This window comes from Mobula birostris, chromosome 24 (genome assembly GCF_030028105.1).
Source record: "Mobula birostris isolate sMobBir1 chromosome 24, sMobBir1.hap1, whole genome shotgun sequence".
Taxonomy (NCBI): domain Eukaryota; kingdom Metazoa; phylum Chordata; class Chondrichthyes; order Myliobatiformes; family Myliobatidae; genus Mobula; species Mobula birostris.
In genome coordinates, this window is record NC_092393.1 from 21,642,693 (window position 1) to 21,670,177 (window position 27,485).

General features: G+C 40.2%; 1 protein-coding gene across 1 annotated transcript in view; it reads right to left on the minus strand.

Moving 5' to 3' along the window:
- Nucleotides 1–4,950: 4,950 nt before the first annotated feature.
- Nucleotides 4,951–27,485, minus strand: part of LOC140187141 (protein shisa-6-like) — a 559,403-nt gene continuing 536,868 nt past the window's right edge. The window contains exons 7-8 of the mRNA XM_072242125.1: nucleotides 7,666–7,818; nucleotides 4,951–5,537 (exon numbers count right to left, since the gene is read on the minus strand). Coding sequence (XP_072098226.1) covers nucleotides 4,951–5,537; nucleotides 7,666–7,818 — 740 coding nt within the window. The remainder of the gene's footprint in view (nucleotides 5,538–7,665; nucleotides 7,819–27,485) is intronic.

Here is a 27,485-nt window from a genome sequence, read left to right on the forward strand (position 1 = left end):
AGATTTCTGTAGGCAGTGATCCCAGTGGAAGGATGTTGCACCCTGTTACCTGGTGCGGGCACTCCTCAGTCTCCTGAACCTCCCGCAACCCCAGCAACCAGCTCACTCACCCAACAAATTGGTCCTGAGAACTGGGCCGTTTACTTCAACTGCAAATCCTATCAGAAGAGTGACCATTGCAGTGGGTGTGGAAGATTTAAGTGCATGATTAAATATTCCAATGTTAAGTTGCTTCAACTTTCATGATCATTGTGTGCTACCTGCTGGTTGGTAATGTTTTCGATAACAATGTGTGCAATGCTTGGAACCTTCTATTGTGGTGTTTATTAACTGTTTTTCTCATGAACCTTTTCTGACAGGCTCTCTCTGTAGATTAGGGGTCCCCAACCTGGGCTCCACGGACCCCTAGGTTAATGGCAAGGGGTCTAAGGCATAAAAAAGGTTGTGAACCCTTGCTTTGGATTGTACTGCCATTTGCAATGATTTGCTTACAAATTCTCTCTGATTAGTTGGGCAAGCCTGCTGATTGTGATGTCAGCATATCGCACTATGCCTCTGAACATCATTGCACTGTTCACCTTTGGTCTCAAGTCATAGTTTACAGCTTCGCATCTTGGACCACAGAGTGAGGTTCATTCAATAATAAGTTCAAACTATTTCTTTCCTGCTCTATGGGTGGATGCAGACCGCTTAGTGAACTTATCACAAGCTGAATTGACATACATAATGTGTTTAAGTAGATTTGTATTTATTTATTTAGGACCTATAGCAATGTAGCCATATAAAAAGCAGAGCTTCTTTTCCCAGACTGTGACCAAGAAATCAAGAATCTGTCAATCACTGCCTTATGTATATTTAAGGCAGAGGTTGATAGATTGATTGGTCAGGGCATGAAGGGATATGGGGAGAAGACAGGAGATTGGGGCTGAGAGGGAAAATTGATCAGGCATGATGAAATGGTGGAAATGATGGACAAAATGGCTCCTATATTTTATAGTCTTATGGTCTAAGAAATCTTGGGCAAGTTGTTCAGTATGATGCTGAGCCAAAACTTGGAACAAAGCAATACTTTAGAACACAGCCAGTGTGTGGTTCAGGGGATATGCATTCCCACTGGAACTTGGTTAAGTAGGTGCACTTAGGACAAGAATAGGCAACAAGTGCATCAGGGGCCCTGGAAGAACACGATAATGTCCACAGCAACGAAATAACTAGGAAAATAATAAAGGGAACAGTAAAATAATAAATAATGGGTTCTGGTGCTGATTTTGTTTTATAGCCAAATTGGAGGTATTCCAAATCCAACATTTCCTAACTGGTAAGAACTCAGGTTAAACTCATGATTGATGCTGCAATTATCTCAGTAAGATGGAATGGATAATAATGATTTAAAAAGTGGTTGTCATCCAAAGGGAGCAATAACATTGAAAGGTGGGTGTTGATCATACTGCGGACCATTGGAGCTTTTGTAATTGTCAAGGTGAGCTACTCGTTTCTGAGACATCTAACTAGTGCCGGCTTCTTTCGTTTCAGGAGAGCCAGCTTCACTCTTGCAACATCATCAGGGAGTCACTTTTACTCATTCTAGAAGCATTGCTGGTAGAAGATATCTAGAAATCTGATTTATAATGGCAAAATATCCCAACAAATGACTAAACAATTATACAATTTTCAAATCAACTGCTGTTTGAATTATGCTATTATTTGAGGATTAGTCAAATGATCACTCTATCTCCATCTCATGCAAAATTTCTCATAGTTTATCCTCTGGAATGTAATTTCTCAAGGGCACCTGCCTACAATCTACTTGTAAATTTCACACTTTACACTGTAACAACCTAAATAATCCTTTAAACGCTTGCACTTCAGATTTGCAACACCACTTTAACATTGTAGAGGGACTGTAACACCCTTCTAAATAGCAAGCTGTAACTATTGTTGTGCTTTAATCAATAAAATGTACATTAGCTTGAAAGCATCACTTTTATTTAGTTAGTGTCACTGTATTATTTACAGATAAAATACAAAGAATAACAGTGGTGTACTAGGTCCTTTAAAAACTACAAACCTTCTTCGACCTTTGCATACTTCTCCCATTTTGACCTCTGCTTTTGCATTGCAGTTTAACCATACCGATTCTCTGGACGAGCTCGCCACTGGTTAATGTTTCTCCTTGCTGCCCTAAGCTTTGTGGCTGACATGATCTCTACTGAGCAAAAAAAAGCCTCAATCATATATAAGACAAATATTAATGTTTGTGGCAAACTGATTACACTGTAACTCCTGGCTTATTTTATGGTCAGTCTCCCATTTCACTGCAATGACCAAAACACAGAAGATGACTGATAACTTGGTAACTATAAGCAATTAGCTGCTCACGCTGTCAGCCACAAGACTAATTCCACCTGCAAGTATTGAGGTATTAAAAAAATGCCCATGGAACAGCACCAACTGACGAGGAAAAGGCGTCTGAGGAGTAATTCTTTTATAAATGAATAAGTCATCCTTTTTTTGCACTGTCTCTACACTTTATTGGTGTCTGATCGAAGTCCTTATTGAGTCAGTAAGCCTAGACAATTAACGTCTGCATCACTGCCACCAGTATGGTTCTGCATTTGGTGATAGCATGTTGACCCTCTTTCATGCTTCCCTTGCCTTCCTGTCTTTCAGGATGAATTAATCAAATATGCCAACAAGCTTCTTCACTAACCTGTCTAAAGGCATGGAAAATTTAATTTTAAATATATAGTGAAAACTAGGATTTGAATCCTGACCTTCAAAAAGAAATGTTAAATTACTGTAAAAAGATTTTTTTAGACTATGATCATACTGTGTAAGCTATTCATCCATTCATTTTTAAAGCAATGCAATGCACATTCCTCATTTGCCAGTATGGCTATGAAGTGGGATCTCACTGATAGTGGTAGATAATGTGTAATGCTGATATTCATACACATTACAAAAGAATCGTCACTGGAGACATGTGTGAGCCTAAAATGTTTTGTAAGTGTCCAGATAATTAAAATAGCATACAGTTTCAAATCATCATCTAATCATATTTTTAGTTGTGATGTACTCACATTTTAGGAACTTGCTAATGAAGATAAAATCCGTATCTAACTAGTTAATTATTACATAATGGCCTACATTGCACAAAAAATTCCAAGTACATTTCCAGGCCTCCAATATAACACAGAAGATCACACCACTGCTACATTATAGGATCTCTTCCACTTGTGTGTAAAGTCACCACAAGCCATTCAATGACATAAACATCATTCAACACTACACAATGCATGCCTGAACAGGCCAGCACTTGTCCAATATTTATATATAGCTTCAAACTTGCAAATTACAATTTTAACATACTTTGTTTTACAAATCCAGAGGCTCCATCAATTTTGCAAGCAGCAGATCTGAATGAATACTTAGCATGCTAATCTGAAGGGATATCGACTTCCAGATCCAGCCTAAGAGTCCTGTGCACTCTGTTTTAAAAAAAATGCTGAATTCCATCATTAGATTGTGCCAGTGCATGGCTCTCCAAACTATTACACTTCATGTCCAGACGAGCACGGTGCCTACCGAACCCAAACCATGAGACGAATCATCAGTGTTTAAGGAGAGTAAAAGTGAGCAGGAAGTGACAAGGGGAATGGTTGAAAACTTGAAAACAACAAATGTGCGCAGATGTTGTAAAATAAATAATTGACGTTGAGCAGATGAAACACTGAATACAGTGAACTACATGTAAAATAAGAGAAAGACGAAGTACAGATCAAAAGAAAGAAGAAAACAATGAAATATGGCACTCCTGTCATTACAAATGTATAAAGCTGCTTTCCTCCACCTTCTACAGTACACTTTATGTTATCTGCATGCCTGTAAGTTCTTGGGTACCACCTCTTCTTGTTGACTGACATAAATAAATGATTCACGAGGTTCACCTCAAACCATCACTAATTTCAGCGCTTTGGCATGATTAGTGATTTCAATGCCCGAGTGGCATTTCATATGTCAGAAGTGAATCTGATAGTAAAGTCCATGAAGTTTAAAAAGAAAGGTAAGCAACATCCTCCCAGGTTCAAAAATTCATTTACAGAGACCCATGCCCACGAAATTAAATTATCATCTTGTAAATGCTACAGATTTCTCAGAAATTTTTCCGCTCAGTAAAAAAGTCATACTGTTGGAAAAAAATTATGGAACTCATTGCCACTTATCAAAAGTGGTAGAGGTATGCTCAATAATGCAACCTTTAATTCTTTCTATAATGGTATTACTTGACCATCCCAGGCCTGGAATTCTAAGCAACCATTCAAAGGGCAAAATAAGCATGGAAGAAAAGCCAGCTGTGCCCCAATCTTGTGTACGGAAATGGTTACCGATAAGTTGGCCGAATTAAATTTTAACTGTACATGCTTAGAAGATGGAAAATCTTAACGCACTGCCTGGGATGATATGGTACAAGCGTCTTTGTTTTCATGTCACGTAATCTGAACAATTCTAATTCCCAAATTTAAAAAATCAGTCTCTTTCAAACAAATAACTTCAATCTCCAAAAGTAGCAATAGTAGTCGGTTAGAAATTTAACCTCTGATTTTGTTGCTCTGATCAGGCCTGTTTCATCGATTACCATACCATATGGCTTCCTTTGATAGAAACTGTCAGGTGACCTGGTTGGTTCACCACCTTCTGTTGTGCTAATGTACCAACTAAAATGAAAACCTTGAATAAAACTAGGAATTGATGTTAAGTATCTCTGAAAAGACTGAAGCCTTGTATAGTATACCATTTCGTTTAGATAAACAAATACATTTGCCTAAATAACATATCAGAAATTAGAGTGTGAGTAATTAGCGTAGTCTGACAGTGCCATTGTCCTGTGGTTCACTGACAAAACCTTCTACACTCCTGTTACTGTAGAATCGGCAATTGACTTTTTTAAGATCAAACAGTCACTTCTGTTTTGCTGGCTGTATGGTAATTACGGTGATGTCCTGGGATATAGTGGAGCTGTTCCACTGTGTTGTGCCGACGTGAAGCAAAGGCATGTCGCTTAGCAGCAGTGTGATTCGTCTGATTTACACTTAAGGTATTGGACGAAGAGTTTGAGGCACTGGGATGTGAGTGCATTTTTGTCATCTTATAACGATCTAAGACGGGCGTAGATACAAAGACATCTGTGTGGGATTGAGACAAAGCCCTGGACATGGCCTTCTCACGGAATGCGGAGCGTTTGAGGGACATAACTTTGTCTGGAGAGAGTAGAGGATCCTGGGACTGAAGGCGTTCAGCTGACAATAGTTGTTCATCAGATAGGATGCGCTCATAAGACAAGACACATTCTTGAGGCACGTCTCTGTCTGGGGACAGGACTCTGTCCTGTGACATGGCTCGCTCTGGTCGCCTCGGCCTCTCCCTATGGTTACTGTGTTCCTGATTCATTTTAATAACATGGAGAGGCAGAGTTCCTCTTGCTGCCAAGTCTGGAAGATGCCTTCTTTTCATGTAGTATTCATCCATCTCCTTCTCACCTGCGGGGATGAGTTAGAATCACATTTTAGATTGCCATCAACAAAAGAGCTTACATTTCTGAAAGAATGCATTAACCACAGTTAAGGCTGTCCCTTATCCAATTTTCATTTGGGTGGTCCCATTTTCAAAGAAGATGCTCTCAGATTCCAGGAATATAAACTAGATGTAAATAGTGAAAAGGGGCTCCCTTTGTTTATCCCCTCTTGCTGTATATTACAAAATAGGGCTATTGTTTTGCAGAATTTTTAATAACAACGAAAAAATCAGCAAAGCTCTTACCATAATCTTACTTTTTCAAACCAATCAACAATCCAGTTTTGGATTTGGTTAAACAAAGAAAAGCAGCCTTAAATGTAATTTTATTTAGAACATTTAGGTTTCAATCAACTGTTCTAAGCAACATGTATAGCTGTAAGACTTGTGTACTTTCCTGTAATACAACAGTCATGAATGATTTTATTAACAGAACTATTCATAGATATTCATGCGGAGGTATGTGCAACATAGAATGCATTTGATTGTGGAATACATGAGCTTCCTTTCTGACAGATAAAGACTGACAGAAATGTCTCCCATGAGGACAGGTATAAATGAAAGAACATAGCTGGAGCAGACAGGCATCAGCAGCGTAACTGCAACTATCATGGTACATACATCTCACTTGACTCAGTTGTCCGATGTGAAATTATTGTGCTTGCATAAGACTGGCAATTATGAAGTTATTTCTGTCTACTGTATGTTATTCAAGGTTACCAGGTATACCTCACCAGGCCTGGTAAAATGTTCCAACTTCTTATATTTTCAGGAAACTTCAGGCATCTTTCTTGGATTTTATTTGTTAATATTTGTTGCAACTTATGTGTGTGCTTACTTTTTTTAAAGTGAAAATCTCCTTTGAATTGTTTTCCTTTTATATTTTAATATTTTCTTCTTATATTTCACAATGTTAAGGTTTGGCACCATTTTCAACTTTATATAATTTCTTTCCCTTTTTTTTAACCCAAGTAATTGCCGTCTTCAATACTCAATACCTTGTTTGTAAGGATTCATAATCTTTTTTTTTAAGAATGATCTGCTTTTCTTTACATTGTTCAAATTCTTTATGACAATTATCTTTGTTTATGACACATTTTGTTATATTTCCTCCTTCTTCCTAGGGTGCTACATTCCTCTTATTTTTAGATTCTTGATATTATTGCACACAGTCCTTCTCGTCAGCGTAGCCAATAACTTGATTTCTTTTTCCAACCCTATCAGACATTCATTGATCATATTATACTAGATAGAATTACTTTAAGAAGAAAATGTTTGTGTAAAATCCTAAGGTAGCTGATTCTGTGCAATTGGCTTCATTCATATTGCAGAATGGACTTCATTATTCACCACAGCAAAAGAGCAGCATCCTCACAATGATCCTTCTCCCACAGTCAGAGATCATGGGAGCCATGTCTCTGACTCCTATGAGCCACTAGGAGGATTAGTTTATCAACACCCTGAACAATGAGAGTTTCTGCTTCTGACAGTACTATTGTGCACTGTTAAAGGGAGATCTTCACTGGTCTTTCCAGTTGGTCATGCCACAGTTGTCTTGTAATAGATGCGACAAAATTAGAGGTATAATAACATCAGTGATAGATGTCACAACATGAAGGAAGAACACATTTAAAGTAAAGTCTCAGCAGGATAGGCAGCATCTCTACAATGAGAAACAGAAATAACATTTCAGGTGGAAATACTTGGTGAGAATGAAGGATCGTCAACGTAAAATGTTAGCTTGTTTCTCTTTCCATAGATGCTGCCTGACCTGCTGAATGTTTTCAGCATATCCTGATTTTGTTTCAGATTTCCAGCATCTGCATTTCATGTAACACCACATCGAACTGTATCCAGCCCTGCTCGAGCTGCAATGTCTGCAGGACTTCATAATGGCAATAAGGTCTTGACCATCTATGAAGAATGCATCACGATGAAGTTGAACAGTTGTTACTCTTGCTTGAGCAACAGCTGGGACACTGAAAGACCAAGACACTTACAAGTTTGTGGCATTTAAAAGTAAAATAAGTTACCAGATCCAAGATCCTAGGTATGGTGCAAAATAATGTTAATGGAAAATTATGGGACACCTACTTAATCGTTTTAGTGAAGAATACTTGCTTATGTCAGATTTGACTGCAGACTCGTACGATGGTGGAAGGTGTGACAGATTCTGATAAGACCTTGAGAAGGACAGGTCATATGGCTCAGTCGCAGAAGTAAGAATGCTGTTCATCCGAGGTTTTTCTGTGGAGGTTAAAAAAAAAGATTTGTTTAAGAATGACTAATGTGAAAGTTCAACAACATATAAATCATCTTTCTCCTCTACTCTACTTTTGGAAGGTATAGAATATATGAAAAAAATTGCTCCACACTAGATATTTTGATGATTGACTTTTTTAAATGGTTGTCAGAGCTAGTCCAACTTGCATTTTTGCATATCCTGAAAAAAATGACTTTTCATAAAACTTAGCAATGGTAATTCTGGTTAATTGTTCTCCCCTCAGTTTATCAGAGCAGAAACCAACATTAGTTGCCCAAGTATAATCTTACTCATCTAACAGTAAATATAAAATGTAATGGAAAATTGTGAGTCTAATACACAATTAATGAATGCATGATTTCTCCATTCTGTTATTGTTTTTTCATTATACCACCTCAATGCGCTGAGTAATGAATTGATCTGTATGAAAAATATGCAAGACAAGCTTTTCACTGTACCTCAGCATATGTGACAATGATAAACCAACCAACCAATTTTCCTTCTGGTTCTTCCATTCACGCAAAAACCCAACTTCACTTATTCTCCTTATCTGCCCACACTCACCAACCACTCACAACCTCACTTCTAGGTTGCCCATTAACCCAAGAACACCTGCACCTCCATTATCACTACCTACAGCATTCTTCTACCATCCAAACACCTCCTTGACATCTCTACCAAAGGAGTCTCTGCTGTCACTCAGTTTGACCTCTCTACTAACCCTAAACCAATCCACTTAGCTACTGATTGGTCCCTTTTACCTGCCAATCCTACTTCTGATCTGCAAGCATTCCACTGAAACCCCTCCCCACCCCCCACCAGTACGCACTATGGTAGCATTCAAGATTCAAAATCGTTTAATGTCATTTCCAGTGCCCAAGTGCAAAGGGCAATAAAATAATTCTTACTTTGGATTCAATGTAGAACCAGAAAAAACCACAATAAGATAAAGAGTATAATGACAATAAAAATACACAATAAATATAAATACATGACATAGGTTGTATACCTAGATTGACTCCATGTCTATAAACAGATGCTAGGCACAGGTGTGTCTGTACAGAAGGTGATTGGCAGCAAATGATTAAAGCAGTGGTTGCATAAAGTGATAATTACATAACCTCCTCCCTGATGGGAGTGGGTCAAACAGTCTATGAGCAGGGTGAGTGAGATGCTTTGTAATGTTACTGGCCCTTTTCTGTACATATGTCCTTGATGCCGGGTAGACTGGAGGGGCCAGTGATGCATTGAGCAGTATTGACTACTCATTGCAGCACCTTCCTGTCCACCACAGTGCAGTTTCCATTGCATGCAGTGATGCAGCTAGTTAGGATGCTCTCTACTGCATGCCTGTAGAAGGATGTGTATAGATGTGCTTAATTCAGCTGTCTTCAGTCTCCTCAGGAGAAGATGAGCTGGTGAGATTTACTGATTGTGTAGAATGTCTTCTGGGACCACGAGTGGTTGTGCGAGGTGTGCCCTCCTAGGAGTTTGAATCTGCTCACAGGTTTCACTGCCGTGCCACCGATGTAAAGGGGTTGTGAGTGGTGCAAGTTCTCCTGAAGTCAATAACCATCTCCTTCACTTCATCTTGTTGGCATTGAGCAAGAGGTTATTTGCCTGGCTCCAGGTCTCGAGCTCACCCACCTCCACTCTGTAGGCAGTCTCATCATTGTGATGCGTCCCACCATTGTCATGTCATAGGCAAATTTGACAATGTGATTACTTGGGCATTTGGCCATACAGCTAGAAGTGAGCAGACTGTACAGCACACAGCCCTGGGGGCACCCGTGTTGAAGATGATGGGGCAGGAGGAGCACTTGTGTATCCTGACCATCTGAAGTCTGTTAATTAGGAAGACCAACACCCAGTTACAAGGTGGTCTATTTAAGATCGAACATTAGGAGTTTGTTCAGCAAGGTCTGCGGGACAATAGTGTTGAATGCCAAACTGAAGTCCAGGCATTGCATTCTGATATAAGTGTTCTTGTTTTTTTGGGTTCGTCAGTGCCAGTTGCATGACGGATGCTATGGATCTGCTGTACAGTGATTTTGTCACTGAGCTCATTGGTGAATGCCCAATATGGCAGGAATCGGGTTTCTGATATGTGTTATTACCGGCCGTTCAAAGCACTTCGTGATGATTGTTTCAGTGCCACCAGGCATAGTCATTTAGTTCTGAAGGTGTAGAGTTCCTTGATATAGGGATGATGGTGGCTGATATGGAAATAGCAGCCTAGATGAGTGAAGTGTTGAAGATGTCCATGAAGTCATCAGTGAGTGGTGTGGACACTGCGCGAGTACTTGACCTCGGATGTAGTGTCGCCCAGGCACCTTACAGAGGTTGACCCTCAGCCGAGTCCTTCCTACATCTGCTGCTACAGACAGTGGATACACTCCTGGGGGGGGGGGGTAGCTTTTGTGGCCAGCATGGCATTGCGTGCCTCAAAGCTTGTATAGAGATTGTTTGGAGGGTCAGGCTGGGAGGCATCACTGATATAGTTCATGTTGTTTCTTTATGTAATCAGTAATGCCCTTGAAGCCCAGCCACATACACTGAAGATGGTTATCTGACAGGCGTTCCTGATTTTTTTGAGTGTAGGTGGACTTTTCCCTCTTGAAGCCTAAGATGAGGTTTCTTCTTGCTGCTGTGAGAGCTGTTCTCTCACCAGACCTGAAAGCATTATCCCGGACTTTTAGTGGGGAATGCACCTCAGCTCAGCCTTCAGCTGGTTCACAGGTTGGGCTGCGAGAAGATTGCCCTTAAAGAGCCAACGTCACCTACACACCTACTGATGTAGCTGGTGATGGATGAGGCATATTCCTTGAGGTCTGTGTGTTCGTGACATCAACTTTGAACATCTGCCAGTTAGTCTGTTGAAAACAGTCCTGAGATATAGAGGTTGCCTCTTTAGGCAATACATTGATGGTTTCTCTTGACTGGTTTCAGCAGAGGTCAGTGTGCTGGGATTAACATTATGGAGATGTGGTCAGAGAGACCAAGATGAAAGCGTGGGATAGCTTTGTAAGCACCACATCTATTTGTATGAAGATGGTTATGTCTATTTATTCCCCTAGTGGCCGTGGTGACGTGTTGGTGGAATTTGGGTAAAAGGCCTTGCAGGTTAACATGATTGAAGTGTCCTGCGTTTATGAAGAGACTGTCGAGATGCTCGTTTTGTAGAGAGCTGATGATACTGTAAAGCTCTCCCAGTGCATCCTTGGCATTCACATTTGGGGCACATAGACAGCAGTGATGAACACAACAGTAATCTCTCTAAGTAGGTAATGTGGCTGGCATTTATTTGTAATATGTTCAATAACATGCCTGGCATATCTCATATCTAGCTGAATCTACAACAGTGCATCTGATTTCTTTCAGAAGCACATAGAAAAAGTCTGCTACATGTGCAAGTTCACGGAGAAAATTAATTTCTAAGGCAGCAAGCACTCTCGACTCCTTTGGAGTCTGTTAGTTCATTTGGCCCTATTAAAGTTGGCTCACTGTGCTTGGCTTGTACCAAAAAATGAATACATTTAGAGGAACATTTAAACCCTTAAATTTCCTTCTACCATAAGATTCCATTAGTCTCAAATCACATCGTGTACTAGACAGAGGTGACAGAATGGTCTTCCCTGCCTATCCAAGGTCTCTTTATTACATTTTGCTAATTATATTTTTGGGAGGCAGGCACAAGTCTCAACCATGGCAAAGACACTGTGCTCAATGTAAACCCCCAGGAATCATATAATCATATAACAATTACAGCAGGGAACAGGCCATCTCGGCCCTTCTAGTCCGTGCCAAACTCTTATTCTCACCTAGTCCCACTGACCTGCATTTAGCCCATAACCTTCCATTCCTTTCCTGTCCATATACCTATCCAATTTAACTTTAAATGACAACATCGAACCTGCCTCAACCACTTCTGCTGGAAGCTCGTTCCACACAGCCACCACTCTCTGAGTAAAGAAGTTCCCCCTCATGTTACCCCTAAACTTTTGCCCTTTAACTCTCAACTCATGTCCTCTTGTTTGAATCTCCCCCACTCTCAATGGAAAAAGCCTATCCACGTCAACTCTATCAATACCCATCATAATTTTAAATACCTCTATCAAGTCCCCCCTCAACCTTCTACACTCCAAAGAATAAAGACCTAACTTGTTCAACCTTTCCCTGTAACTTAGGAGATGAAACCCAGGCAACATTTTAGTAAATCTCCTCTATACTCTCTCAATGTTATTGACATCTTTCCTATAATTCGGTGACCAGAACTGTACACAATACTCCAAGTTTGGCCTCACCAATGCCTTATGCAATTTTAACATTAGATCCCACCTCCTATACTCAAGGCTCTGATTAATAAAGGCCAGCATACCAAAAGCTTTCTTCACCACCCTATCCACATGAGATTCCACCTTCAGGGAACTATGCACCATTATTCCTAGATCCCTCTGTTCTACTGTATTCTTCAATGCCCTACCATTTACCATGTATGTCCTATTTTGATTAGTCCTACCAAAATGTAGCACCTTACATTTATCAGCATTAAACTCCATCTGCCATCTTTCATCCCACTCTTCTAACTGGCCTAAATCTCCCTGCAAGCTTTGAAACCCTACTTCATTATCCACAACCCCACCTATCTTAGTATCATCTGCATACTTACTAATTCAATTTACCACCCCATCATCCAGATCATTAATATATATGACAAACAACATTGGACCCAGTACAGATCCCTGAGGCACACTGCTAGACACCGTCCTCCAATCTGACACACAGTTATCCACCACTACTCTCTGGCGTCTCCCATCCAGCCACTGCTGAATCCATTTTACTACTTCGATATTAATGCCTAACGACTGAACCTTCCTAACTAACCTTCCATATGGAACCTTGTCAAAGGCCTTACTGAAGTCCATATAGACAACATCCACCGCTTTACCCTTGTCAACTTTCCTATCATGCTGTGCTTGAGGGGGACATTGGATTTCAGTGCATATCCTATTATTTGGCATTAAAATCTCCAGCTGCATGTTCATCTGGTGGTTTTATCCATGTACTGCAGTATTCAAGCATTCTTAGCAAGCCGTCACCATTGACAAGTGAGCATACCATTTACAATCATAATTTCCCTTCCTGCACTAATCAGAAGGCTACCATTTCCCATTCCTCAAATGAATCAATGAGACCCTTAGTCAGTCAGGGCTTTCTTTCTGACTATGTATATTACTACAGACAAAGAAAACTCATAAATAATCTCAGTTTTAATTCCCTATGACTTTTCTCTTTGGTTTACTCACAGGAATTATCCAGGGATTAATTTTAAATTCCTATATATCCCAGCTCATAAACACTTTCAGCCCTTGCATTAATTTAATTTGTTTAAAGTATCATTAAAATACTATTAATTTTGACCATTGAATAATAAAGATGGGCAGCACCTTCTTAAGACAATGACAATTAGCCCATCACAAACCCAAAGGGAAATCGCTTTCAGCTCAAATGATTGCAAAATGATGAAGCTGATGAATAGGATTGTTACAACATGAATGAAAATTGTACTGTAGCTGCCAAGAAGTTTTCTCAATTTTTATTCTTCATATTATTGATGGGGAATTTTCATTAAATAATGTTGAAATTCTCTTTGAGTTTGTATCAGCTTCAAGACAAATATACCAATATTTATAAAATATTCCCTTAGCTGTACATAGTGGGAAAATATGATTTAGTTTTCAGCTTAGCTAGCCTTTAATCCAGGTAGGAAATGAATGATATAAGAGTTGATTAAACATTGAAGGATTTAATAAAATTGCAGGAATTGATAACTATTATGCATAAACAGAATATATTAAAAAGAAGTTATCAAGATAAATTGCACTCTGGAATTCAATTTTACTTTTCATTGTTTCATAAGGATGAGTGAGTGAGCTAATCATTAATGGAAAAGATCCTGTTAATAATTTATGCTTAATATGTACTTGAATAGCTAGTAATAACTAGTAATATAATGCAATGACTGTAAAGTGATAAGGATTTATATGGCCTTTTTATTACAAGATGAAAAAAACACACATTAAAGGTGCTCAATCAATGATGGATACACTTAGAAATGTTTGCCCCAAGACATTACACCAACTATTAAGTAGCAGAATATCTGTATCTGTTAGTGGCCACTTTAGTTGACATGTTCCCAGTATGCACCTTTTAAATGTGCAACACATAACAGTGGCCTTGTGATATGCTGGCTGAGGTTATAGATAAGACTTTGGTTTGGTATAAACGCTGAACATCCAGACAATGACAGAGACAATACATGCAGACAAGGCTGACTGGTCACTCATGGATACTCCGAGTCTGCATCCATGTCTTAGCTAGTTCATCAAAGAAAACAAGTGTGTTATATATACAGGCTGCCCAGCAATATAAGGACTTGTCCTGTACTTTCCAAGGATCTCTGGGAGAGCTGTAAGTTCATTTTCTTAATTGCAGCAAATACCTGTAGTTTGAATTTCCATTACTTCCGGGGCTCCAACATAGATGAGCCTATTGACAGCTCTCATTGAAAATGATGGAAAATATCAAATATTCTCATTTTAGCCTACTGCGGTGGAGAACCACGGCTTCATCTATGATGTGTGTGGTCAGTTATGAAGTTCTAATGTGATTGAATGATCTATGTTGCTTAAAACCGATGGAAATAGACTGGGAAACAGACGCAGAAAATGCTGGGGTCCTGCCGAAGGGTTTCAGTCTGAGACGTCGACAGTACACTTTTCTTGGGTGCTGCCTGGCCTGCTGAGTTCCTCCAGCATTTCGTGCGTGTTGCTAGGATTTCCAGGATTTGCAGATTTTCTCTTGTTGGGAAATAAGCTGGTCTGCGGCCGGCACAGTGCCCCTTTAAGAAGCCGCCAGCAAAAGAATGCTCGACGTGCTGGTCTGACGATGCATTTTTAAAAAAAACACGAGGTTTTTGACTTCTATACCAACTATCTTGCTGGCAAATGTGCAGTCTCTGGTAGATAAATTTGACGATCTCAGAGCTAGGGTGCTGGATCAGAGGGACATTAGGTACATATGTGTCTTTTGTTTTACGGAATCTTGGTGAATCCCTTCCATGCTGGCCACAGCGATTCCAATAGAAGAGTTCACAACGCATCATCAAGATAGGTCGGTCGAGTCTCTCAGAATTAGAGGTGGAGATATATGCCTCATGATCAACTCCTTGTGGTGTACTAGTGTGTCAGTGATGTCCCAATATTGCTCCACCAGACCTGGAATTCCTTGCAATTAAGTGCCGGCCATTTTACCTGCTGCGAGGGATTTCAGCGATCTTTTTGGTAGTGGTACATTTTGGTTTATTCCATCTCAGTCTCATGTCAAACAGGCTGCAGATGAACTGAACGATGTATCCAACAGGCATCGAACAGCACATCCTGATGCCTTCCCTATCATTTTAGGTTATTTTAACCAGCTTGATAAAGTTACTAAATATTTATCAACAAATCACCTGTGGTACCTCACTGGACCACTAAGTTCAAGAGTGCCATCCATGCTGTTCCCCATCTGATCACCTGGCTGTACTTCTACTCCCTGGGTATAAGCAGAGTCTGAAGACTGCAGCACCAGGAGCGGGGACAGAGAAGATATGGACCAGGGAGGCACAGGAGCGCCTACAGGACTGCTTTGAATCAGTGGACAGGACTGAATTCAGGAAGTCATCTTCGAGCCTAAATGAGTATTCTGCTGCAGAAAATCAAAATAAGTTGCAGAAACTTGTAAAATTAGTCAGCTCTGTCATGGGTTCCAGCCTCCATGGTAGCAAGACATCTTCAGGGAGCGATGCTTTAAGAAGGTGGTGTTCATCATTCAGGGTCTCCACCACCCTGTTCTCTTCGCAGTGTTACCATTAGTTAGGAGGTACTGAAGCCTGAAGGCAACACTCAGCAATTCAGGAACAGCTTCTTCTCCTCTGCCATCCGATTTCTAAATGGACATTATCTCACTACTTTTTTCATTTCTGATATTTTGCCCTACTTATTTTAACTCATCCATATATATACGTACTTATCGTAACTTTTTTCTCTATATTTATTTGTCATATATTTCATTGTACTGCTGCCGTAAAGTTAACAAATTTCATGACATATGCCGGTATACTAATTTTGATTCTGAAATTCATGCAGGAAACAGATGCTATTAATACAATTCATTGTAAAATTGTATAATGGTTGGAGAAGAACTGTACTAATTTTGGCCAAAGCATATGAAGTTTGCCAGATTTAAATCAAGCAAAGATTATTGTTATAGGAATACCCTGATAAGACAACCATAGAAATGTACTCTATGTGCGCATTCAGTATTGTTCAAAGGGGTTTGGCATAGACATATAGCAAAAGTGTCTAAAACTTTTGCACACTACTTTAGTAATTATGCATAGCACTATACTGCTGCCACGAAAAATAACAAATTTCATGACATATCTTGGTGATGATAACCCCAATTCTGATATAGGTCTCTCTTGTGGGTTGAGAGTGGGAAGGGTAAGGAGAGGGGAATCATGGTTGGGAAAAAAGGAAAGGGAAGAGGAGGGAGTGGGAAGTACCAGAGAGACATTCTGTAATGATCAATAAACCAATTTTTTGGAATCAAATGACCTTGTCTGGTGTCTCATGGTTGGGGGTGCCAGTAACCCCCGCCACAGCATTCCTGCTCTGCCACCTATCTCACACCACTCCCAGAGCATCCCACCCTCACAATTCCCAACATGCTTTGCTCCCGCCAGATTTACAAGCTCGCTGTCTGTTCCACTTTGACAAATACAGTACTGTGTAAGGGTCTTAGGCACCCTAGCTATATATGTGCTGAACACTTCTGCATAGACTGTTTACACACCCACATAGAACATCGTGTTACAGTAGAGCAAGACATCGATTAGGCCACACTTAGAATGTTGTGTGCAGGATGGATGTGATTAAGTATCTGTCCATCCATCCCATGGAGTGGCATTTAGAACTGTGCACAATACTCCATGTGATTAAGGTGAAGAAAAGACTCACAAGAATGTTACCAGGATTGGAGAGCTTGAGATACAAAGAGAGATTGGAAAGGTTGGGTATGTTTTTCCTGGAGCAAAAAAAGCTGAGGGGTGACGTGATGGTCATATATAAAACTGTGGGAGACTTGGACACCCAAGCCTGTTTCCTATGGTAGAAGTGACAAAAAATAGAGGGAGGAGGTTTAAATGGAAACAGAGAGGTAAACATATCACAAAAAGAGTAGTTGGTATCTGGAAGAGTAGTTGAGCTGAAGGCCAGAGGAGGTAGTGGAACCAGGAACAGGAAGAAGCATCTGGACAGGTCTCAGAGCGACGTGAATTTGACGCAAGCAATTGAGTGGCACAAGTGGTGGAATGAAGGCACTGTTTCTATGTTGTATAACCGGCCAAAGATGCACAAACACATACACCTTTTATAGGCATAACATGAATTTTGTTTTCTTCCCCTTCTCTTGTAATGGGATGGATATAGACTTTGGGGGAGGGATATTAGAGGTCTATGAGCCAGTTCTCACTGGAGGATCAAAGGTGGAGAGGGTCAGCAACTTTAAGTTCCTTGCTGTTACTATTCCAGAAGATCTGTCCGGGACCCAGCACGCAAGTGCATTTATGAAGAAAATACGGCAGTGCCTCTATTTCCTTAGGAATTTGACAAACTTGTATAGATGTGTCATGCAGAGTATATTGACTGACTGCACCACAGCCTGGTATGGAAACGCCAGTGTCTTGGAACAGAAAATCCTAGAAAAGGTAGTGGATTTGGCCCAGTACATCAAGAGTAAAGTGCTCCTAACCATTGAGCATATCTACATGAAACACTGTCATAGGAAAGCAGCATCCATCATCAGAGATTCCAGCTGTCCAGGTCATGCTCTCTTTGTGCTGCTGCCCTCAGGTAGAAGGTACAAGATCCTCAGGACTCACACTACCAGGTTCATGAACAGTTACTACTCCTCAGTCATCAGTCTCTTGTGTAAAAGGGGATAACTACACTCAACTTCACTTGCACCATCATGGGAACGTTCCCACAACTAATGATTTCACTTCTGAAGACTCTTTATCTCATGTTCATGTTATTTATTGCGATTTATTTATATTTGCATTTGCACAGTGTGTTGATCCTGTTATAGTTACTGTTCTATAGATTTGCTAAGTATACCCACAAGAAAATGAATCTTCGGGTTGTATATGTACTTTGATAATAAATTTACTTTAAACTTTTGTTTCCACAGAACTCATAGACTGACCTGTATATTCTTGTAGCGGGCCCTCCATTGGTTGGGGTGCATTCTAGCTGTTTAAATTGTTGGTGCAGCACCGTCAGTTGATATAAGCCGGGGCAGTACAATATGGAGAGGAAGCTGTTGCCCAGGCAGCAGGCTCCCCCTCTCCACACAGCTGATGAAGCCAAAGGAACGACAGAAACTGACACACTTTGGTACTTTGACAGCTGAACTAAATGCAGGACTGCCTTTGGGACTCCAGCCCAGATTTTTTCTTCAGGGGTTTACTCCTGAAGCCTTCCCCATGAATGGGTATTGGCATAAGGCAGCAAAGGTTTGAGACCAGAGTTCCTCTCCTAGAAGAACTGACAACCACGGCTAATGAGCACCATCTGCCCTGAGTGACTGGTAGATGCAAATAACACACATTTGCCCCTTCTCCTGTCAGTAAAAACAGTTCTGCCAGGCCTGGCAGCTAAGCCATACTTGAAGGCCAGGGCTGGACTTGGTTTTCAGAGACTACCTGAGACACACACCATTGGGAGCATTTTATAGGTAGTGGAAGATTACCCCCACTACCCTCTACTCCATCTCCAGCTACAACAACTTTAAAGAACCTGTATTTTAAACAGGATATGATTTATACTGAAATTGAATTATTGTGGCATTTCATCAAGATCACAAATATTAGTCTTTGTAAAGTACCATAATGAACAAAGGAACTATTGTTGCCATTTCCATAACGTTCATACACATTGATATATCCTGTCTGAACCTAACCATGCTTAAAGTTGATGTGTCACTATCCTTGTGAATGGCTAACGTTGTATTCAAGACAATCCACTGAATATAAATTTGGGACAGTTGCAGAAACTTTCTGGAAGCTGGCTCCTAGTCACTTACAATTGATCCACTCCAGTATTCAGAACCCAGAAGATGAAGTTGCATCAGGAATTCACAGTGAATAATTTAGTTGAATTTACAATTGACTTCACCATAGATGATAGAAGGTAGTGGCCATATACTACTCTGAGATTCATTTTATTGTGGGGATTCATAGTAAACAAAAACACAATAGAATCAATGAAAAAAACAAACACAACAAAGAACGAAGCGTACGCAACCAATGTGTAAAAGGCGGCAAACTGCGCAAATACAAAATAAACAAATAAACAAACAAATGAGCCATAAATAAAGAACATGAGTTGTAGAATCTTTTAAAATGAGTCCATAGGTTGTGGGATTAGTTTAGTGAGCAAATTTGAGTGAAGTTAGCCCCCCTGAGTCAGGAGCCTGATGGGTTGAGGGGTAATGATTGTTCCTGGGCCTGGTGGTATGGGACCTGAGGCTTCTGTGCTTCATTCCTGGTGGCAGCAGCAGGAAGAGAGCATGGCTTGGATGGCAGAGGTACTGGATGATGGATGCTGCTTTCTGGCGACAGTTCTCCTTGTACTCAGTGGTAGGGAGGGCTTTACCTGTGATGGACTGGGATGTACCCACTATATTTTGTAGGCTTTTCCATTTGTGGAGGTGATGCAACCCGTCATTATACTCTCCTCCGCGTATCTATATAAGTTTGTCTATGTTTTAGATGACACAGCAAATCTCCACAGACTTCTGAAAAAGTAGAGGCACTGTAATGCCTCTTATTTGCTGGACCAATGACAGATACTCTAAGATGATAGTGCCAAGGTATTTAAAGCTGCTGATCCTGTCCACCTCTGATCCCTCACTGGGCCATGAACCTCTGCTTTTCTCCTGTAGTCAATAATCAACTCTTTGGTTTTGCTGACATTGAGTGAGATGTTGTCGTTGAGGCATGATTCAGCCAGATTTACAAACTCCCTCCTATATCTTGTTTGTCACTAGTTTGATTTGTCCAACAAAATTGGTGTTATCAGCGAACTTAAATATGGTGTGGGAGCTGTGTTTAGTCTCACACTCTAAGTATAAAGAGAGCCAACGAAATGGCATCTGCTGTTTCGGTGGGTGAATTGGAGCGGATCCAAGTAGCTCCTCAGGCAGGAGTTGGTATGTTTCATCACCAGCCTCTCAAAGCACTTCATCACAGTGGATGTAAGTGCTACTGGACGATTGTCATTGAGGCAGATTCTCCTTGGGCACCGGTATAATCGAAACCTGCCTGAAGCAGCTTGGTACTCAAACTACTGAAGAGAAAGGTTAAAAATATCAGTGAGCCTTCCAGCTAGTTGAAAAACATAGGTTTCCGGTACTCGGCCACGATCCTCCATCTGCTCCAGGTGCTTTCTGGGGGTTCACTCTCCTGAAAGATGCTGTCTTAGAGGCTGAAATCCCAGGGTCACCAGGAGTGGGAGTTTGTGAATGTGCTTCCATGTTTTGTCAGTCAAAGTGAGTCTAAAAGTTCATCTGGGAGTGAAACCTTGTCATATTTTTTGCTTGGTTCCAGTTTGTAGGAGGTGATAGATTTCAAGCTCTGCCTCCATTCTTGAGAATCCTTCAATGATTCAAGTTTGGCCCAGAATTGCCACTTTGTATGTGAAGTTGCTTTCTGGAGGTCATACCTGGAACTCTTGCATTTTACTTGGTCACCAGACTGAATGTCACTTATCTGGCTCTCAGCAGATTGCAGATCTAGATGATTTTGTGGGGACATTAATCCACAACTGAATCTCTTTTGTTATTTGGACAAAACTGTAAGTAGTCTATTTAGTAAGTATGTAGAAGACAAAAATTGTAGTTGCATACAGCGAGGAAGGTTGTCAAAGGATGTAAAGATCAATTGGAAATTTGGGCAAAGACGACAGATGAAGTTTAATCTGTACGAATGCAAAGTAGAGCATTTTGGAGTCAAATACAAGCGAAAAGGCAGCACCCTTAGGAGCACTGAAGTGTAGAAGGATCTTGGGGTACGTCCATAGCTCCTTGATATCAGCAGCATGTGCCAAAGATTGTCCTCATTGTCTGGGTTACTGAATAAGCACTGGGAAGTTTTGTGAAGTTATAACTTTTTTGCACATAAAGTGATTGGTGCTGAAATTTGCTGCCAGACAAAGCGATAGAAACAGATATGATCACAATGTTTAAGAAGAGATTAGACAGACATATAAACAGGCTGTGAATAGAACGATATGGACAAGATGTAGGCAGACAAGTTTAGTTTAGAATGGCATCATGATCAGCACAGATATTGTGGACAAAGGGCCTGTTCTTGTTCTGAACTTTGTCCCATGTTCTAAAACATTTGTAGCTGAGGCTATCATTTTATTTCTTTTGCTGTAGAACATTCCAAATAGATACCCACTACTGTTGAACTGTAAGCAGTTAACCTACAATGTCTATATTCTTCTCTCTGAGAACCTGCATAGGATTTGTGCTGGTGTAGGTCATGGTATGCACTAATTAGATGTTTAGCTGCAGCAGCATGTGAACTGAGGGAGAATACCATCTCTTCATCAGCACACCTGCACACAGTAATTGTGACAGTTTGCAGTAAGCAAACACATTGTTATCTCCCTCCAGGAATCCACTTCCACATGTGAAGAATGTAAGGGTTTATTCACAATAAAGGAGTTAGTACAACAGGTGCTTAATTCTGAAACAATTTAAGGACCACTTCAATTAATAGATTGGATTGCAAATTTCAAACAACCAACTGATAAAGACCTGCTCAGTTCTTCCAGCATTTGCTGTGTGTTCAAGAAGAAAGGATATATTGTGGCCTTGGAGACCTTTCCACCTCTACCAGATTCTGATTTTTTTAAATGTTATCTGAAGGATTTTGACATAAAATAAAATGTTCAAAATGCAAGAAATAATAAAGAATAACCCGATAAAATCATGTCCTTTTTATAAATGTGGACTGAAATAATCTATTGCCATAGATTACTAATAATAATTCCCAGAGTTTGCTTGCTTTACTAAGTGCATAATAAATACATTTAACTATCCATAATACCTTAAAACATAGGAACAGAATTAGGCCATTATGCCCATTGAGTCTTCTTGGCCATTCGATCATTGCTTAAATATTATCCCTTTTAATCCTATTCTCCTGCCTTCTCCAGTAACCTTTGATGCCTTTACTAATCAATAACCTGTCAACCTCCAAATTAAACATACCCGATGCCCTGGCCTCTACAACCATCTGTGGCAATGAATTCCACAGATTCACCATTCACTGGCTAAAGAACTTCCTCCTCATCTCTGTTCTAAAGTGACGTCTTTCTATTCTGAGGCTGAGCCCTCTGGTTCTAGACTATCCCACTATGGGGAACATCCTCTGCTTACCATTCTATACAGGCTTTTCAATATTTGATAGGTTTCAATAAGATCCTGCACCCCCCACCCCCATTTCTCCTAAACTTAAGAAAGTACAGACCCAAAGCCATCAAATGCTTTTGAGTTTACAATGCAGTTTGGAAGTTTGCAGATTGCAAAATTCTTAAAAGTAAGCACATCTCTAATTGATGTCTCTACCTCAGGAGCAAGAAAAAAAAGCTATAAGTAAAACATCAGAGCAGAGGGATAGATTTGTCTTTAAGAGCCATTTAAACAAATATAACAAATTGAATCATGGGTCATCTTGGAGAGAATAATAATGCTGTTATCACTGAGGTTTAGCTACAAGAAGTCAACACTAGGAACCAGTTTACCAAAGTTCTATAGAAGAAATCAGTAAAATGGCAGAGTGAAATGAGCAGTCTTTACAATTAAGGCTGAAATATTCTCAGTAATGAGACAGAATAAACTACGAAGTAATCAGGTAAAGGTTATTTTTGTGGATAAAAATAAGGGGAAAAAAATCACAGTGTATTACGAGTTTTGTGTACGCACTGCAACCAATTCCCTGTCCCAGTAATGAGAATGGCTGAGGGATGGTAGAATAGATACAAGCAAAGGTTTAACTTCCATTTGTTTCCAGAGAGCCAGACTACTTTGTGGTAAACGTTCTAAGAAAGTCTTGATTGTGTATGGGACAGCAATGTCTGAAATGCTTCATAACCAACAAGGGAGAAGATCACAATAAATATATCATGAGTAATGAGATATGGTAGGCAAACTCTGATTGGGAGAGGAAAAGTTTGGAGAGATACAAATCAAACATGGGCAAATGGAATAAGCTTAGATGGTTATCTTGATCAGCACAGATGAGATGGGCCAAATGGCCTGTTTCTATGCTATATTATTCTAAGACTATAATAATAATTATAAGACCTGGTTAAACTTTGAAAGATGGAAATGAGAATTAACTGCAGTACTAACACTAAACATAGAAAAGGCTGCCTGCCATTCAGTAGGAGAGTGTTGGCATTAAACTGGCAAAAGTGTTAATAGTTAAAGCAACAAGATCAGTGAAAGATGCTCAAAAAATTTAATGTGAATCAGAATCAGTTTACGCCTTTCAAAGGACTGAGAGTGTTGACATTAAACTGGCAAAAGTGTTAATATTTAAAGCAACAAGATCAGTGAAAGATGCTCAAAGATAATTTAATGTGGTTCAGAGTCAGCTTATGCCATTCAGAGGTAATAACGCTATTGATCAAAAAGCCAAAAAAGGAACAACATTAAGGTAAAAGATAAAGCTTGCATAGACTAGCACAATTACTGGCAACGGGGGAAGGCGTGAAGAACAGCAAACATTAATCAAACATATTCAGAGCTGCAAAATCAAGGTCCTCGAATGGGATATCAAAAACTCAAATGAAGACTGTGAACGAAGTGTGCTCAGAAACAATTTGTAAACTGATAATATTGATATTTACTGTAAATAAAAATAATGACAAATATGTTTAATAATTACTTTACATAAATAATGAATGTTCAGAAAGCAAGTAACGAGTTGAACAACCCAAGGAGGTCAACACCAAATCATGGAAGGGAATTCATGCAATCAAAATATCGATTATGAAGAAGATAATCCCAGCAAAGAGCACCGTCCCCAGGGCAGTTAATCTCATTTTACAAATTAAAAATAACAGGTACCAATGATGCAAATTTGTCATTTGGGAATTGTTAGCTTAGGCTGGAATATTATATCTGACACATGGCAGTTTAAGGAAAGTGAGGAATTTAAAGGGACAGTTTATACAATGCCATAAATAGTGCCTGACCTGCTGAGTTCCTCCAGCATTGTGTGTGTGTGTTGTGTGACGAAAGAGGGTTACAAAAGTACACATAGACTAAGATGTTAACTGTCCTGTGCTAGCACCAGTGGGATCAACAGTTGATCTGCCACCTGTCTTCAGGAGAGAGAGATAAGTAAGCCAATGGAGCAGCATTTGGAAATGTTAATGAAGAGACGAGAGAGTTTAATGGAAGGAGACGCCGGTCTGAGTATTGTCAAGACCGGCTGCTTTTGAACCCTGAACTGTTTGAAGTGTGATGGACAGGCGATACCCCAGCAGGGGGATAAAAAGGGACAGGTTCGCTAAGGCAAGAGACACACAACACTACGAGGTAACGAGACCCTGGAAGCAGTGCACCCCCACAAGTCGGTGGGAGTTTTGGAGGTCTGCTCATGGGACCAGACATAGACGCACAGGGTGGAAAGATACGGTCGGCGGGAACCTGGTGTGTGTCCGCCCTTGCCTGGGTGCCGGGTTCACCGCTGAAGAACGACCGTGTCTGGAACGGAGGGGTCACAGTCGGTGACCTCAGAAGACAGTACAAAGGGCTCGCCCGAAAGCTGACTGCGAGGAATATCGAAGGTCTGTGTGGAATCCGATTTGCATATTCATTCGTTCTCTCTCTCTCCGCAACGGCACAACGGTGATTACTGCGAACTGAACTAAACTGAACTCGGTCACTTGTGATTGAACATTTTACCCCTAGACTGCGATAGAGCTGATTGACCCTATTATCCTAGTTCTGTGTACATGTGTGTTTATTCATTGCTAACCTGTTGCATTTATATCCTTATTATTAGAGTATTGTGTTGCTTATTTCTTTAATAAAACTTCCTTAGTTCCAGTAATCCAGACTCCAACTGAGTGGTCCATTTCTGCTGGTTTAGCAACCCAGTTACGGGGTACGTAACAGTTGCAAAGAAATTATAGACCATTTAGTATAACATCTATTGACAGAACATTACTATTCTATAGTTAACCACCTTGAAAATTTCCAGATGATCAGAGAAAGTCAGCGGGGTTTGTAAACGTTGGGTCATGACTGAGGATTTTGTCTTCATGTAGTGATAGAACTAAATTCATGAATGTTATTTATGGGAATTATTGCAGACAGCGATTAGTTTAATTGGGATCCTGCTTAGTGCAGACATCAGGGGCTGAAAGTCCGCTTCCTGTGCTGTACTGTTCTATGTTTTTCATTTGATAAATCTTCTTAGAGAAGGTTGTTAGCTAAACCTAAAGCTCAAAGATAAACTCAAGAACTTCTGTAGATACTGGAAATCCAAAGCAACACATACAAAATGTATGAGGAGGTAAGACAAAAGCGTAAGAGAGATGTACCTACTTGAGTTACAAGAGGTAACCAAGCTGAGTCTACAGTGGGACCAGAGCAATTCATTCTGCTTTGAATAACCTAGATGAGGGGATAGAAAGATATGCATCCAAGCTTCCCAATGTTTAAAGATTGGTGATATTGTTAGTAGTGTGAATGGATGCATTAAATTACATAGGGGTATTGATTGATTAAGGAAATACAGAAAATTGTGCTAAAATCATTTTAATGTCGTATGTGAGATCATAAAATTAGAGAACATTCAAAATGATTAGAGTAGACATAGTGGCAATTCAATGTCAGTTTAGAGTTGTAAGTCAGAAAAATTTAAGCAAAATAGATATTAGAATTTTAGTCCTTTGTTTCTGGTGGGCTAGATGGAATGATAGATGTACGATAGATGCAGTCACACGTGACTGCATGGCCAACCACCCGGGTAATCACATTGTCAAGTTCGCTGATGACACAACAGTGGTTGGGCTCATCACTAACAATGATGAGACGGCCTACAGAAAGGAGGAGGAAGAGCTCGAGACCTGCTGCCAGGCAAATAACCTCTTCATCAACATCAACAAGACAAAGGAGACAACCATCAAGTTCAGGAGGACTCGTGCTGCTCACACCCTTCGTTACATCGGCAGCAGAGCTGTGGAAACTGTGAGCGGTTCCCATCTCCTGGGAGTGCATATCTCACACAACCTCTCATAGTCCCAGAACATGTCAACCACAATCAGGAAAACTGACTAATGCCTCTACACTCCAAGGAGGCTGCAGGGAGCAGGACAATGTACATTTGTATTCATGCCATTCTACAGATATGCAGTAGAGATCATCCTAACAAGCAACTTCACTGGTGGGTACAGAAACTGCATTGTTTTGGACAGGAAGGCCCTAAACAGGTAGTCAAAACTGCCCGAAGCATCCCCAGCTCCAGCCTACACATCATTTTCTGAACTCAATCCGACAGAAAATTTGTGGGCAGAACTGAAGAAGTGTGTGCGAGCAAGGAGGCCTACAAACCTGACTCAGTTACACCAGTTCTGTCTGGAGGAATGGAACAAAATTCCAGCAAGTTACTGTGAGAAGCTTGTGGAAAGCTACCCAAAACGTTTGACCCAAGTTAAACAATTTAAAGGCAATGATACCAAATACTAACAAAGTGTATGTAAACTTCTGACACACTGGGAAAGTGGTGAAAGAAATAAAAGCTGAAATAAATCATTCTCTCTACTATTATTCTGACATTTCACATTCTTAAAATAAAGTAGTGATCCTAACTGACCTAAGACAGGGAATGTTTTCTAGGATTAAATGTCAGGATTTATGAAAAACTGAGTTTAAATGTACTTGGCTAAGGTGTATGTAAACTTCTGATTTCAACTGTTTGTCACCACTTCGTTTTCTTGAAGGCATTCACAGCAGAACAAAAAAGTGCAATAGAATCAATGAAAATCTACACACACAAAGCCTGACAAACAACCAATGTGCAAAAGAAGAGAAACTGTGCAAATGGAATAAATAGGTAAATAAATTAATTAATACATGAGTTGCAGAGTCCTTGAAAGTGTGCTGATAGCTTATGGAATCAGTTCAGTGTTGAGGTGAGTGAACTTATACATGCTGGTTCAGAAGTTTGAAGGGTAGTAACTGTTGCTGAACCTGGTGGTGTGGGACCCAAGGCTCATGTGTCTTCTTCCCGATGGCAGCCCTGAGAAGGGAGCATGGCCTGGATGGTGGGATCCATGATGATGGATAGAGCTTTCTATGGCAGTGCTCCTTCTAGACGTACTTAATGATGGGGAAGGGCTTTCTTGAGATGGACTGGGATGTGTCCACTACTTTTTGTAGTTTGTGATTTAAATGATCGATTCATGTCCTTACAATCAAAGAAATCATTGAATCATTGAAAATTGCAGTGCTGGAGAAG